This window comes from Manis javanica, chromosome 12 (genome assembly GCF_040802235.1).
Source record: "Manis javanica isolate MJ-LG chromosome 12, MJ_LKY, whole genome shotgun sequence".
NCBI lineage: Eukaryota > Metazoa > Chordata > Mammalia > Pholidota > Manidae > Manis > Manis javanica.
Genome location: NC_133167.1, coordinates 97099343 through 97116146, shown reverse-complemented (window position 1 = coordinate 97116146; position 16804 = coordinate 97099343). Strand labels below are relative to the sequence as shown.

The 16804-nt window shown below is 35.1% G+C and overlaps 1 protein-coding gene across 2 annotated transcripts in view; it reads right to left on the bottom strand.

The window, feature by feature from the left end:
* Positions 1–2952: 2952 nt before the first annotated feature.
* The window catches only part of ZDHHC2 (zDHHC palmitoyltransferase 2), a 62401-nt gene continuing 48549 nt past the window's right edge, over positions 2953–16804 (bottom strand). The window contains exons 9-14 of one of the 2 annotated variants that reach the window (XR_012124010.1): positions 15197–15323; positions 14796–14888; positions 11074–11186; positions 9628–9702; positions 7179–7278; positions 2953–3619 (exon numbers count right to left, since the gene is read on the bottom strand). Coding sequence is in view for 1 of the 2 variants with exons in the window: in XM_073219091.1 (XP_073075192.1) it covers positions 9662–9702; positions 11074–11186; positions 14796–14888; positions 15197–15323 (374 nt within the window). In the remaining variant the exon portion in view is untranslated. Of the gene's footprint in view, positions 3620–4810; positions 7279–9627; positions 9703–11073; positions 11187–14795; positions 14889–15196; positions 15324–16804 lie in introns of those variants that run through there. The other variant, XM_073219091.1, reaches the window with a different exon arrangement.

The following is a 16804-nucleotide window of genomic DNA, read 5'->3' as shown; positions in this document are numbered from 1 at the left end:
TGGGACCTGACACCATTTGGAGTGCAAGGTTTATCTCTGTACATTTTACTATTTTGTTCTGTTACTAATTCATGCCCCTTATGTCAAAACAAGAGAAGTGCATTTTGAATGGTGTGTTTTTCAGACATCTTGTAATATGGACTACCTTACCGAATTACATGAAAAAATACTGTTTACTATGCAGTGCCACCATAACCATCCTGAAAGAAACACAATTATGTTGACATAACCAGCCCAAGCACTCATCACAATACTCCCAACTCATGGGAAAGCAGCAATCAGGAGAATTAGAAATTTTAAATGGAATTATCACAGCATTTCTTCACAAAAATAAAAAATGAAGATGAGGCTACAATCAAGGTTCATTTCTGAGTGGCCCACTTATTAGCCAAACAAAGCCACTTACTGATGGTGAATTATTTCACATTTTTGAATGCAGTAACCCAAAGAAATGTGTCTAGAAAAAAATAAAATGATGATTAGAAGAAAATAAAATGAGAACACTGGTTTCAAAAGTGGGGATACTGAGTCTAGCATCAACAGTCAATGATAAAACATGATTTTGAGTATTTCTTTGGCTCTTAATGAGTCTGTTACCAATACAACCAAGCTGTACTTTTTTTTTTCAAGAAATCAAACTGAGTTTGAAGTGACTGAAGGATCAGTCTGTATTGATAGTCTGGGACAACTACAGTGAGACTTCTTTCAAAGTTGAGCTACCACAAGTATACCTAAAGTGGAATCTAAGATGTGATACAACTGCAAAATACATTAAAAATATGCATGAAGCAGAAAAGAATTTGGCCAAATTATAAAACCTGTGAAAATGTGAGTTGTTTTGATTTGGCAAGGACCTATTTTGCTTGTTACACACCCTTGTTTTCTTTTTTTCTAAACAAATAATACCGTTTGTTGGTAGCCGGTATAATATACCACCATCACACTGACCATGTAGAAAGAGAAACAAAACTTGAGATGTACATACATATATAGACTTTTCTTTGGTTGACTGATTATAACTATCTTGGGCTCATCCATAACCTTTATGTCTTGCGTAATTATAATTTTTAGAGCCTTATATAAAAGGGTTTTAAGACATGTTTGCATGTTACACTAAAACTAGTGTGTACAATTAAGGTTGCTTTTTAAAATACTCAGCTTTTACAGAAATGATTATTAGGATGGTTTTAATATTGGGCTTTAGGGGGCTGTACATGCTGACAGAAAAAGACATGAATTCTAAACTGACAGTGTTAGAGCTGAATAAAAATCAGTGGAACACCACATCAATGAAAGGATAAAACCATATGATCATCTCAACAGAGGCTTAATTAAGCACTTGACAAAATTCTATATCCATTCTTGATAAAAACTCAAAAAAATGTAGAGGAAACATACCTCAAGATAATAAAGGTCATCTATGACAGGCCCAGAGCTAACACACTCTGGTGAAAAGCTGAGAGCTTTTCCTCTAAGATCAGGAACAAGAAAAGGATGCCCATTCTCGCCACCTATTCAACATAGTACTGGAGGTCCTAGCCACAGCAAGCAGACAAGATAGAGAGAGAAAAGGCACCCAAATTGGTAAGGAAAAAGTTAAACTATTTGCAGATGACATACACAGAAAACACCTGAGACTCCACCAAAACACTATTAGAAGAAGTAACTGGATTCATCAGTGTTGCAGGATTCAAAATAAAAAAAAAATCTATTGCATTTATATTAGTAATGAGCTAGCAGAAAGGGAAATAAGGAAAACAATTCCATTTACAACTTGATAAAAAATAAAATACCTAGGAATAAACCTAGCCAAGAAGGCAAAATATCTGTACTCTGAAAACTAACACACTCATGAAAAGAATTAAAGATGACATGAATGGAAATCTATCCCATGTTTATGGATAGGAAGTACTAAAATGACCATCCTACCCAAAGCAATTTTGCAAAGCAGATTCAATGCAATCCCTATCAAAATACCCATGGCATTTGTCAATGAACTAGAGCAAATAATCCTAAAATTCACATGGCGCCACAAAAGACCCTGAATAGCCAAAGCAATCTTGAGGAAGAACAACAAAGCTGGGGGTATCACACTCTCAGACTTCAAGTTATACTACAAAGCTATGGTAATCAAAACAGTATGGCACAGACACAAAAACAGACCCATAAATCAATGGAACAGAATAGAGTGCCCATAAATAAACCCACTTAATATATGATAAAGGAGCCATGAATATGCAATGGGGAAAAGAGTCTCTTCAATAACTGGTGCTGGGAAAACTGGCCAGCTACATGCTAGAGAATGAAACTGGATTACTGTCTAACTCCATACACAAAATGGATTAAAGACATAAATGTAAGACATGAAACCATAAAACTCTTAGAAGAAAACATAGGCTAAAATCTCTTGAACATGAGCATGGGAATTTTTTTTACAGACACATCTCCCCAGGCAAGGGAAACAAACAATGAACAAGTGGGATGACATTGAACTAAAAAGCTTAAGTACAACAAAGGACACCATCAACAAAACAAAAAGGCATCCTACAGTATGGGAGAATATATTCATAAATGATTTATCTGATAAGAGGTTAACATCTAAAAAGTACAAAGAGCTCATATGAACCAAACAGCAGTAGACTCACAGACACTGAGAAGTGACTGGTGGTTACCATGGGGAAGGGGTTGGGGTGTGTGGGTGGGTCACAAAAATCTCAATCATAATATAAGTTGGTCACGGGGATGGAAGTGCAGCATGAAGAATACAGTCAGTGGTTCTGTAATGTCTTCCTATGTTGACAGATAATAAATGTACTAGTGGGGGGTGATAATTTAATAATGTGGGTAACTGTTGAATCATTGTGTTGTATACTTGAAACCAATACAATGTTGTATATCAACTATACTTCAATTAAAAACAAAAAAACAGTGGGAGGACTTCCTTTGATAGAAGTTCTTTATTTTGGCACCAAGAGATTTCTACTTTGAAGCATTATTTTTTTCTTATTTTGATTACTTTCATCTCTCAAGAAATATTAATAAACTCAGGTCAGGACTGAGCTACTTATACTATTAAGTCTTCCCTGAGAGATGCTCCTTTATGTAGCAAAAAACAATTCTTAAAATCACTTTTCAAAAGGCCTCTTTGATTTAATTGGTACTAAGATATAAGTCAACTCAAAAGAAATAATCAGGGAAGACATTTTCCCCCCAACTGTAAACAGTACAGAAATACTGAATATTGGCTGTGAACAAGAACAGCGAAGATCTATCTCTGAGCACAGTCACCAGTTTCCTGCAGGCTGCAAGTGATTTAAAGTCGTCTCTGATGGCATTGCTCACATACCATATGTGAACTTTCTGCTTGCATAAGAATATTAAAAGCATCAGATATTGAATCTTAGTAGCCCAGGCTTCATTAAGGTAGAGCAAATTCTTTACTTACAAGCTCTTTTGTCGGAGGATGGAAAAAAACATTCTATTTCAGAGCCTCCTGCTACACTGAACTTGTGCTGGGAGACACTTCACATTCAGTGTTTGATCCACAGAATTCCTTTGAAGAAAACCTACTTGAATTCGTCCCTTCAGTGATGTTCTCTTGATTCATATCAGGACACTACTATAAAAGAGTAACAAATTCATCATGGCAAAGGGAAGGAAAGCTCAAGGATTGTGCCATTATAATGAATGACACCATTTCCTGAGTTCTGTAACAAAGATTCTTTGGTAATAAGTTCTAAAGGAAACCTACTGGTGGAACAGATTGCTCAATTTTAAAATCGAGACTTCTGTAATGTGTATTTTTATAATGCTTTTAATAAGTGACAGGATCAAACTGCTGAAATTGCAATAAAAAATTAGAATCTGAATGTTTACCAAGACAGGGTTAAAAATTTCCAGTAGTATCTTTGTAAAAGAGTAACAAACACTTCAGGTGTAAAATGTGGTTGGCTTCCACATTTAAGAGGAAATAGTTCTAAGTTGTCTAAGTATGTGGAAGAGGAGTGCAGGCTGCTAAAACTTTTGGGATTAAGCCAAGTAGCTTTTTACAGTTTTAAAGTTTTCCACAGAAGGATCTTACCTGGTGATACACGGGATTTATGAAAATCCATTCCTGAAATGTGTCACTTAGACCAAAATGTTGGCAGATTAGAATCTGTAGTGTGAGCCTGGGTGGGAGGGTCATTATGGAGGAAACTTTCATTGTGGTCTGCACTGTAAGCAGATTTGTATTAACCATATTTGTGATTCATATATATGTTTGTGTGCTTTTTAAAAATTCATAATGGTTTTAGAACTACCACTTTTACAAGTAAATATCTGAGAGTAAGTGTATTCCTAAGTATATAGTATAACTTCAGAATCAGTCCAACAAGTTTATATGTATTTCAAAACAGGGAAAATTTGCTAGTTTATAATAAAATGGAGTAACTATGTTCACAAGTTGTTTTCTTGAAGCACATCACACGATTACTACCTTAATTTTTTAATGAACATGGTTTTTAAATCCTTTATATTTGATTTCCCTAGTGAAGATAGTTTTTGTCAAACATATGGCATAATTCTAATAGTTACCTGCTAAGTACAGTGTTCTCAAGTTCTATAGTCCCTTTCTGATTGTCCTGAGACTCATTTAATTACTAATGAGTAATTATCTCATCCTTATATTCACCTCTTCTCAAAATAGCTGTTTTGACCAGCTGAAGATATGAGCTTTGCCTATGGTAGCTCTAGTAAACTGTAGGGATAAGTATATCTTCAAAACAATTTATATTGTCAGTGAAAAGGCAATTTCATATAGACAGAAGTATAAGGGGGTCAACCAGACTTTATTACGATGTAACAGAATTTATGGATAAGCACTTCTGTGAATGTCTCGTTGCATTTAGCATAATTTTTCATCTTCAAAAATACAAACCTTCTTTCACCATACAATGGCAAATAGTTAACTAATGTTTATGAAGCATTTGTACATTTTTAAATGAAAAATTTCTTAAATATTGATACTTAGATGGTAGAATCTCTTAAAAACAGGAAAAATCAAAATTACCAGTTTAATGGACTATTATATCAGGACAGCTGAAGTGTAAATGTGTCTTCAAGTTTGAGTTAACCAAGTACATTTTTTAAATAAAATGTCTTTAAGATACATTTTATAAACATGTACAAATGTAGGTCTATTTGATGTTTTATTCACTCAGGTAAATTTATACTGCATACCTAATGAGATATGCCACCATATCCAAAAATTATAACCCTCTCAAATTGAAAAACAAACTAAACAAAAAACCCTTCAAGGGCTATTCACTGTATGAAAACAAAAAGGGAACTGTAACAATCTAATGAAAAAAATTTTAGTCTGAAAAAGCTTTTTGAATCCATTTGTAATGTGTATTGAATTACATATTTCAGTAATTACACAGAAGACCTACAAGGGGAAAAATTAACAGTACTCTAGCAAGGTAAAGAATAAAAATCCCTCTTTTTTTCTTAGCTTCTAGTTTGATAAGAAGGAACACCTAACGGAATCCTGACTGTAAAAATAGCTGTAGTACTGTGCTTTGAAAAAAATCTGGTTGCATTTAATTCTGAATACATGACATTGCCCTTAAGACTTCAAGCAGTAGCTGTAGGTTCCAACCTGGCACTTCAGGTAATGAAAAATGATGACCCAAAAATACTTTAAAATAAAAATAAAAATGCATCACATCTTCTGAGATTTCTTGAAGCAGATTGTCAGATCAAAATCTTTTAGCTTAAAAAAGAAACCTGAAAAAGACTGCCATTCTAGTTTTCAAAGAACTGTACTAAAATGATCTATAAAATGGACTTGGCTGACTTTGGGTCTTCCATAAATTCATTTCAACATAAAACTCAATCTTTTAGGAAGGATGACTAATTGCAAGGATCTTTTTATTCCATTATCCTCAGGTCTTTTTTGAATTTTTGCCTCGTTCAGATTTAAAAAAAAATACCATTTTCTCTTTGATCAAATACCAGTTCTTTAGACTTGTAAGTGTTAAAAGATAATCTGCTTTAAAGTCTCAAAATCAGTACCAAAAAATGTATACACTGTATTCTAATCTCTAACATTTACAAAAATTTACACTTCATTCAAATTAAAAAAAAAAAAACTTTTGTTTTTTTTTCAAATAGTGCATACAAGGCACAAGTGCTTCTTAGTACATTTACTGAAGCCGAACATTTTGGCATCAACAAACACACCACTTTAGTTTATCTTAAACTCAATACTGTAACAGCACTCCATTTAGTTCATGTTGAACTAAATCTCTAAAAATATATGACTTTTTAAAATGATTTGCATAATTTAATCTTAGTAAATATTTGAGGAACTGGGTAATTAAACTGTCATACTTTTGGTGAGAGGATACAAATAATATAGATACCAATGGAGGACTAATCTACTGGCCCATCAGGGATTCTTAACAGAAATTCACTATTTTGCTATGTTCATTAGGAGAAATAACCTAAAAAAAGGAGATTTAAAAAAGAAACTGGCAAAAGAATATCATAAACCAATCTTCATAATTATTATTATAGATTTCTTCTAATTTAGGAAGATTAGAAGAGATGAAAAATATGTTTCTGAAGTAACAGAAATGTATTAGTTCTGACAAAAATTTCCTAGTCAGTTGCTTTTCAGTGAACTCAAGCTTCAACGATCACACTTTTCCAGCAGGGAACTAAGGTTATAATTAAAGTCTGGCAAAAAATGGAAGTAATCTTCAACTGTAGGCCACTTGAAATTTGCAATGGATTCATACTTTTATGGTTGACTCCGAGGCTGGATTCACATCAGAAGGCATAAACAAAAAGTCTGATACCCAACTTCAACCTTCTCATAGGTAATGAACAGATTTTATGAATAAAACTTGTTAGTATACTGTGACTTGAAATCTTTTAAATTTCAAAATCTTAATAAGTCTCAATTTTCTCAATCAGAAAATGGGCTTTGGATGTGGTAAGTTGTGCTGCCCAAATATTTGGGTGAAAACTAGCCCATGAAGTTTATTCCAAGTTTTTAAGATAGAAAGTATTTTGTCCTTGATTCATTAACCATAAGTACTTTTAATACTTAGCAGGAAATAAGTTGAGACAATCTGCATAGTGGATATAAAATGTGTTGTGTTTTAAGCAACTGCTCTGAGAGAACTAACCAATTCATATTCTGCATATCCAGCCAAAGGGAAATGGGGACACCTGGCCGATGGTGCCTTCTTGTGGGAAGTCTCTTCCATCCATCTACAGCACTGAATCCTTGAAATGAAACAGAAAATGAAAAAATCCTTTTTTATTGTGTTAACTATAAAAAAGAAAAGAGAAACTAATTCACTATTTGTTGCAGTAACATTCCCTGTTCAAAATTAAATCTTTTTTATGCTAGAGGCCTCAGAGATGTATTCTTTAATATAGACCTCTACATCAGGGCATACACTCAACTATAATGTGCATGTACAAGACCAGAGGATCTCGTCAAATACACAAAATGCAGATTCAGATTCAGCAGATCTAGGGTAAAGTCCAAAATTCTGCATTTCTATTAAGGTCCCGGATGAGGCCAATGCTGCTGGTTTGGGGCTCCAATTTGAGTGGCAGGGCTCTATGTTATTCTGCATTTGTCTTCTGAGGCCAGTAGGAATTTAGGAGTGACAACTGAGTTGGAAGGGGGATTCAGGGAAATAATGTTGAAATTTCATGTGCATAAAACACAGCATTTTTACTTACATTGTATTAAGAGGAAACGTTGGACAGGCTAAATTTAACTAACACTAATACTTTAAATCCTTCTGTGCTACTGTGGGTCCAGACACATTACAACTATCTGGAAAGTAGTCTGAATGAATAAATATTTTATAAAAAGACCACAGTTCACTAATGTAGCTCAAAAGAGGAGAAGACAATATGAATTTATCATTTGGTAATATAAATTAAGCATATCAGTATCAGAATATATTGTCCAATATAAATGTGCATTAAATAACTGCAAGTCAGATGGAAGGCAGGAACTCCTATTTTAAAAACTTTAAAATTAAACTATTTGGAATATTAGCTACCTAAGGAAAACTACTATTTTAAGGAAACATTTTACCATGACTGTTTATGTCACTGGAATGAAAAACATCACCCCGGAAAATCACCTTTTCTTTTTTTAACAGCAATGCAGCTGTTTCATGCTACCACTTGGTTATTATGACCACTAATGTCACATAGTCAAATGCAATCAAGTTTCTGTGAGATTCTTAATTTTAGCAATGTTATTTTATCACTTATTTATAAAATGATTTTTTAGAACCTACTATGTATCTGTCTCTGTGTAGTGTTAAGAGAATAATGATAAATGCAACATTGGTGTGTCAGAATGCTGGCAAGTTGACGTGACTTATACATGATATCCCTATGTAAACTTACAAATATTTAACACAAATGACCTCCAAACAATGGTTATTATAACTAATGATTCAAATGTTGGTGAAAAAAATCCTGCAAAACTTTATATGCTTTACAGAACTATGTTCTAAAAATATTTCATTTGTGGTATTGGTTGGTGATTCACATTTGTGTGTTCATAGGTACACTGTAAGAATTATTTCCAGAAATTTAATATTGCCTCTCTATTTAACCAAATTAAAATAAAAATTGTACTATCCTAACCACAGTTATGATAAATCTGATCTACTACACCATCATGTACAGTCATCCAAAATCAAAACATTAGTCAACTGGCAAATCACCAGATCAGTCTCTTGCTGTTATTACACAGCTACTCATCAAAACAAAAATAAATGAAAATCCAGATTTTAAAAAAGCAGATTTTGAGAGTTAAAATGACTTAAAAAACAAAGAACAAAACCAGATATTCATAAAGTACTTTGACACAAATGATTTTGTTTTATATGCTACTGTCCTGCTTCTCATCGACTTTAGGAGGCTAGACTGCGGCTTTGTAAACAGAGTTGTCTTGATAACCTCAGTGTTCAATGCTTTACACTGTGTTTATTATAATGGTACATAGAGCTGTTTTGTTTATATGTTTATGGCTTTGTTCCAAAGGGGCTCTTTATTGTAGCGTTTTATAGATTATGTTTTAAAGCAACTGATTTGGAACTACAGGTTTAAGAAATTATGCTTTAAAGACAATGATTTGGAACACCCATTATTTTAAGAGTGACAGATGCTATGGGGTCCTACTGTGACCAAAAACAGAGATGATAAAGGTTTGTGCTAACAAGATATAATTATCTTGCACTAGACCTAGTGAGATTCTGCTAATGGATGGTCAAAGATATGACCACTGTATATCCTGGATTAAAAAAAAAATTGTAAGACCTATGAAATGACAAAATTGTCATGTAAAGCTCAATATTTTAGGATCAATTTTTGCCATTTACTGTGTTATTATAAAAATAAATTTTGTTAATCGACCTATTTCTGTTACCAAGTTAACCTAAATACTAGAGAATACCAAAACTAGGTGCATGTCTGGAGGTCTGCAGCATGACCAGTGCAATCCCAAAGGTCAGCTAATACAGCTTTTAGGAAACTCTGCCCTAAAAGAACTGGGAAACAGTTAAAAATATGAAATATAACAACAGAGGAAGAACTTACTTTCATAAAATATGAATTTATTTTGTTTGAAGAGCTAAGTCTCATTCTCCATGGTTAATGCAGGATTGCTCATACCTTCAAGAAAAACATATATTAGCTTTTATTTTTTTTATTTTTTGGTTGCTTCAAACAAATAGGAGGAGACTTGTTTATTCATCCATGAGTGCCCCCAGTTTATCTTCATGGGTGCCTTGTATGTAGGATGGGTGTTTATAAAATGGTCATATAGAAACACACTTACACGTGATACAGTGTTGGCCACAACCAGTGCTACAAATAAGCATGTAAAAACAGAGCTAAACCCTGAGGAAGTAGAGCTATGAACAAAACAACGGAAGATACATTGAGCCTGGCACTTCTCCATCACCTTGAATCATTGTCTCCTAATTCTCCTCCCTCATTCTGGTCAAACTAACCTTTGAGCCCTTTCTCACCTAATCCTTTTCAGGTTTCTCCTCCTCCTTTTACATCATCTTTTAAATTTTAAATAATTTCTCAATTCATCTATCAAAGTAACAGAAAATTAATCTAACATGCCAAATTAGAAACCAAAAAATCACTTCTATCTTAATACAGAACCATAAGAAGACACATGAGTCCCTTCTGAAGTAAAAGGAGCTATTTGTCTTTCCACCCCCTCACCAAAAAAAAACTGACCACCACCACTTCTTTGCTTCTAAGGAAGCTGGTGGATTCGAAGGGCAAGGAGTTGTCATCAATTTTTGTGTAGATAATGCCTGGTCCTTACCATAGACTAGAAAATAGAATGGCAGGTTTGAGGGGAAGAGACAGAGCCCACTTATGATAAGTAGCTATTTTAAAGATAAAAGTCTAAAAGATCTAAGTCTAAAAGAGATTAGATAACTTTACAAATATCTCACATTAATTAGGTGCTCAAATTGGGATTTGCAGTCAGGTCTGCTTAAAAGCCTTACTTGTTCTTCCTCAATAAACTATATTGACTGAAGTAATCAAAAGATTAAAATCAACAATTACAAGATAAATGTGAGTGGGATATGAAGAAACAACGGGAGCTGAGGCTATAGCAATTATGCAATCACTAAGTCTTAAAAGACATACATCAATAGAGATTTTTTTCAGCAGATTATATTTCAACCTGTTATCTGAATTGATTGCATTGTTTCCATTTTTTTTTAAATTTGAGTTTATTTTTATCATCTTATTTAATATGCAATAATAAAGATTTGGTTCTTTCAACTGGGGGAAAAAGCAACATAGATCTTTCTCTCTCTCATAAAATGATTTCTACAGGTAACAGACATGGATCAAAGTATTTCACAAATAGAAGTTCCTGAAAATGATTCTAAATTTATAATGGGGGTCCAACTCTAAAGCAAGAAAAATTCTACTGGTAACATAATGGGATTTTTTCACAAGTTGTACCTTTTAAAAATAAAATATATCAAAACAGCCAAACACCCTTACCGGCTTTGCCTTTTCCCAAGTTTGTGCTGCTCTCTGTCCAAGACTGAGAATCAGTAAGAAGGTGGCTCTGGGACTCTCTCAATGGCTTTGCAGGAAACTGATGGTTTTCAGGACTGAATAATAATCATCATCATCATAATCATGTTAACTGTTGATTATACTATTTCTCAAAAGTATACAATTCAAAATTGTGGTACAGATAATTGTAGGATTTACCAAGAGAATATGGGGAACACAGGAATAAGACACTAAATCCCACTAACTCATAACCAGAAAAGTGGTCTCTCCTCAGTTCTTTTCCTTCTTCTGATTACAATAAGACGACAATCTTTAACTTTGGCAGGTAAGAGAGTCTACTTATAGTGTAACAAAACAGTGTTTTATTATCAATTTTATTTTTTTAAAGTTATATTCTGTTTATGGCAAATTATACTAATGTCTCATTTAGGACAGCGATAGAAACTTTGGTTTACAAATAAACTTTAGTGCCAGTTTAAGTAAATATATTGAAGAAACATTAATTTTATAAGTGGTATGTGGATACGGAAAAAATTATATGAAGGTGATGCTAAAAAGACCAGTTTGAGAAAAACTGGCCTAATGTTTCTAGAGTAGCCCACCATGCAATGAACAAAGAATTCTGTCTTCCTTCATAAAACTGAAACAACAGATTTGAACACTATCTAGCAGGACTGTTGAAAACTTCCGACATTATCAGGTCTTGCAAACCTGGTGTTTAATTTGTGGAATGAAGAGTTTTAAAAGGAAGATTTAAGTTTTAAAATTTATTAAATATGCTACATAGTGATATATTGGATGATAGGAAAAAAATGTTAAGTTAAAAATGGTATTTCATGTAGTCAGAAAAAATTATTGGCATAGAAACTATTAGTGTATCTTAAGAACACCCTGGAATAGCAATTATGAAAATGTTCAAAAGGAAAAGACTTAAAATTCTTCCAAGAATAATTTCATATATTTTAGTTGACTATAACCATTATATTTTTTAAAGATACGTTTTTGCTCTTAATAATTCCCTCACATTTTAAGTTTGTGTAGCTTTAACATCCCCTTATTAAAACATTAGAGGTAAATCTTTAAGACAAAGCATGTGTTCCATTCATATGAAAAAAATCTCTTTTACTTTAATTCTCATTGATTCCTCAGGAAAGGGATCAGGTACTAGGTACAGCATACTAATGAGGTCCTGGTTTAGGGATTCCTTGCAGATTCCTTGCTAATAAGACTCTAACAAATGGCAAGGATCTTTTTATTCAACAATATCCACTGAGTACCTGTTGCACCAGTGCAAAAAGTCTTTGATCTCATGTAAATTTTTGTAATTGAGGAAGAATAACCATAAAGGAATAAACAAATATATAATAAATCAGATGACAAATAGAGCCGTGACAGTAGAAAAAGCGTAAGGGGAAGTAGAGGAGCAGGTCACTATTCTGCCGAGGGTTTTCATAGATGGCCTCTGTGGTGAACTTACACCTGAGCTGAAAGGGAATGAAAAACAGATACAAGACCATTCGGCTCTCTGGAGAAGACAGTTGGGAAGACAGTTGGGAAGAGGCACTAAGTAAGGGACACACCAGGTGTATTTGAGGACCAACCAGATCTGCTGGAGGCCAGATTAGACAGGACAAGGACAGGACATATGTTAGATTTTATTCTGAATAAGATGGGAAAACAAGGGAGGGTTTCGAGTAGAAGAGTGACACAAACTGATGTTGTAAAAGGATCACCGACTCTTAATGGAGAATGGACTAGAGGGCAAAAATGGAAATCAGAAAATACCACTGAGCAAAGAATGGAAATATCATGTGGGGAATGATGGCTGGCCCAGGAAAGCAGCTGTGGAGGTGATAATAACTTATTTGGATCATAGACATATTTTGAGGGGGCATCTAACAGGATTTGCTTGTGCTGTAAATACAAGGAAATTGAGAGTGAATCTACGGTGCTTCTGGCTTGAGCACCTGGGAGAATGGAGGTCACTAACACTGATAAATGGATGAATGGAGGAGAATCTGGTGTAGGGTGGGATGACGGTGAGGATGGCTGGCAATCAAGAGTTCTGCTTTGCACCCGTTCAGCTGGAGGTGACTTTGACAGTTAGATGGGATGTTGAGTGGACAGCCAGATATAAAACCCGGGAGTTCAGAGGGGAGACCAGCACTAGCCATAGACACTTTATAGGCCAATCAGAGGAAATCTCAAAATTCTGTAGAAGAGACTTATTTGTCAAAACCCAATCTCAACATTTAAAGGAAAGGAAAGAGAAGCCTCAAGAGGTTACCTGACCTCTTAAAGATCACCTAGCTGAGTAACAGTGTCAGAACTAGCATTTCTCCCAAAGCCCAATGCACATTTAGAAGAAGGAGAGATACTATCTCTAAAGCCCAAATATTCTTCAACTACAAAAACCACTTAAAGGGGGTGTGGGGAAAGAGAACTATAGTTAAACTTTCTTGTAAAAGCTTAAAGAACACAAGATTTTTCTGCATCGAGATCTAAGAACAACCATTAACATTTAGTTGTGTGGAATTTCCAAGCCAAAACTCCCAGGCCACCACCCCGTAAGATGCGGGGTGCCCTTGGCTGCCCGTCAGATGTACCAGAATGGCCACCTCATTGCCTGGGGGAGTGCTGTCTGTACAGGGAGCTTTGCCTAGGGATGAAGGGCAAATAGGTTTCATTTCATGGCAATTTTAAATGATGTTTAGGATGACTGCAAGGATCAGTGTCCTTCAGAAGGATTCTGGGTTCATTTTCATTATACTATGACCAATAAGAAATATGCACAAGATGAGAGGCATGTAGGTACAGGTGCTATGCTACCTATACTACCAGCAAGAAAGCAAATTTCAAAGTCAAGAATGGTATTGTGATTACGCTTTTGCTTTTGGCTTTCATTTAAAAATTAGAGGTATGGTCACATTCAAATGAACCCGTCTAAAAGGTGTAACGGTTGGATGGCTCAAACTTAAAAGCACACATATAGTCAATAAGTTTAAGTGGTTTTGCCTTTTGCCAGTTAGTAGCAAAGTCAGAATCAAGTTTCAGGTCCCCCTCAAGGTCCTGATAGGCTGCAACTCGAGCAGACTTGAAGCAGGGGCGAAGGTCTCCAGACCTGCAATTCCAAGGCTCATTCCCTCTCTCTCCACAGAAGCGGCTCACACAGTGCTTAGAGGTCTTCAAAGAGGAGTAAGAAAGAACATGGTGCACGTGGCTGATGGACTGTCAAGCAGGTGTCTGGGTTCCATTTGGCCTCCCAAGGCCTGATCCGGGGAAGGACCCCTCCAGAGGACCCCTGTCATCTTTTTATAAGGTTCTGATACCACAGCGAGGAAGCACCCAGAGGGCTGGGGAGCATCCACCCTTTCTGCCCTATCTGCTCTCCGGACCACTAGGGGAGCTAATCTGGACCTACTTTGTTTTTCTTATAAGCACTACATCTTAAAAATCACAACATATTTCAGCCAACCATAATGTGCAGGAAATTAACCCCGGTGTACCCACTACCCAGTTTAATAACAGTTTTCACGTGTGGTTGAACCTCCCTATGTATTCCTCTTCCCAATTGTACTTCCCTCCCTCCCTCATTCCAAGTGGTAACTTATCTTATGTTCTCATATTTTTTTTCAAATGAACATGTAGCCAAAGGACACAACATATTATTTGAAAACAAAACAGACAACAATGTATGGGATTACTTTTTAGACGTTGAATTCAATCCTGCAGGAGTAGATGGTTGTTCAGGATCCTGGTTAACAAGGCAAGTTGGAAAGGAGCAGCCATCACCTAGACTGTAATTAAAATTAAAACTTACACTTGAGCAGTAAAAAAAAGGTAATTTTCACAACAGAGTGAGATTCTGTTAAGATGCTGATGTCTGTGAGCAGAACATTGTTATTCTGATGGACAAAACATGTAGCACACATTGGCTTCAATACAGTACGTTTAGCGAGATGATGAGTTAACTTTAACTGATTCCCACACTGGTACAATGCGGAATCACCGAATAATACTGTAAATAATCAGAGGTCCTATTTTCATTTCTTTTGTTGCATTATTTTCATGCATTTAAAACCTGAACATTTTCACAACAAAGTACCTTGAAAAAATGGGTAGTAACCAGTACTTCTTCTCATCACCAAAAACTTGTCGCATGTTTTTACTGAAACCCAAACTGAATCCATTCTTATCTGTTCCGTGTCGAAATACTGGACTTCTAAATGCCTCTACAAAAGACGGTAGAGCAATCACATGAGCAAAGAACACACCAGCTAGTAACCCCTATATCTAGAAGTGACTGAACTAAACCAGGGAACTCTGAAAATCAGGCTCCTGTGAGCGCTTGTGGGCTTATCAACAGCTCTATAATAGAGACTGCCTATATGGTTTTAAAATAATCACAAGATGCAATCACATTTACTTTCATGTTTAAGCAACCCTTTTATTAGAGCAGCACTCGTGCACTGCAAGAAAGGTGAAAAGGAAAGAGTACTGAGCACTGGGTTTGCAGTGAGCCCTACTCTGAGTGGCGGCACACACCCTAATTAGAAAGTGGACCCCCACGCCCCTTCCCCAGGGACCGCCCTCAGCATCCAGCCACCAGAGCTTTGAACTGTGCCTGTGAGCATCTCTGCTGTATCTCCACTTATTCTGCACATCTGTTAGCAGGAGGTATCCTAAGGTGTCAGAAAAGCCTGAGAGAGGTATGGGTATAGGAACACTAAAAATCTTTTCCATATAAATTAATGGTGACTGTTTCTTCACTTTATACCATTTCACAGATAACAGAAGTTTTCATATGAATGAACTGTACTTTCATTCTACAACCTGCTTTTTCAGCCAATAAATTCCACTTTCCAATTTCAGTTAAATTTTATCTCATCCATATCATACATATTTTTTTTCAAACTGACCAAAAAGGTACTTAAAGTTAATTTGTCCAAACCAGGATCCAATATAGAAACAAACACTGTATCTGCATGGAAGCTGGGGTTCAGAGAGGCTTGTGGGACATGGCAAATAGACAGAAATGGAACCTCAACAAGATGATCATTATGTTACACTTTCTTCTTAATGCTGAGATGTAAAAATCTAAACTGTTATTTTTGGAATATGAGCCAACACAGAAGTATAATGAATTTTGTCCATCATTAGCTTTATATTGCTTTATATAAAACATAATTATAGGACCATATTGTCCAGAAGATGTCCTTAAGTGTGACAAGTTATATCTAGATGATTCTAGAAGTTAAAAGCTTCTAGAAACAATTCATTTGCTTTGGAATGAATTATATTGTCCAACAATGATTTAAAATAAGATTGTTTAGAAGTTATTATACCAATGTGTTTATTTACTATAATGAGATTTCACCTGAATGTAAAAAAGTAACATTTGGTGACCATATACTATAATTAATCTTCACTAATATAATATGGAATCACATAGTGTGACCTTTGAGACTGTATGTCCTGGTTGCATTCCTAAACTCATAACCTTAGTCTAGAAGATTCTACTTAGCTTAGTCCCTGCTTACTTCTGAAACCTCAGAGTATGTTTTGTTCTTTAGCTTTCTATACTCCAGCCATGCTTCACAAGCATTTCTAGCTCTTTTTTCTATAGGGCTTTTTAAAAAATTTGGGGTAAAATTCAAAGAACATAAAATTAGTGAACAATTCAATGATGGCATTTAGTACATTCACAATTTTG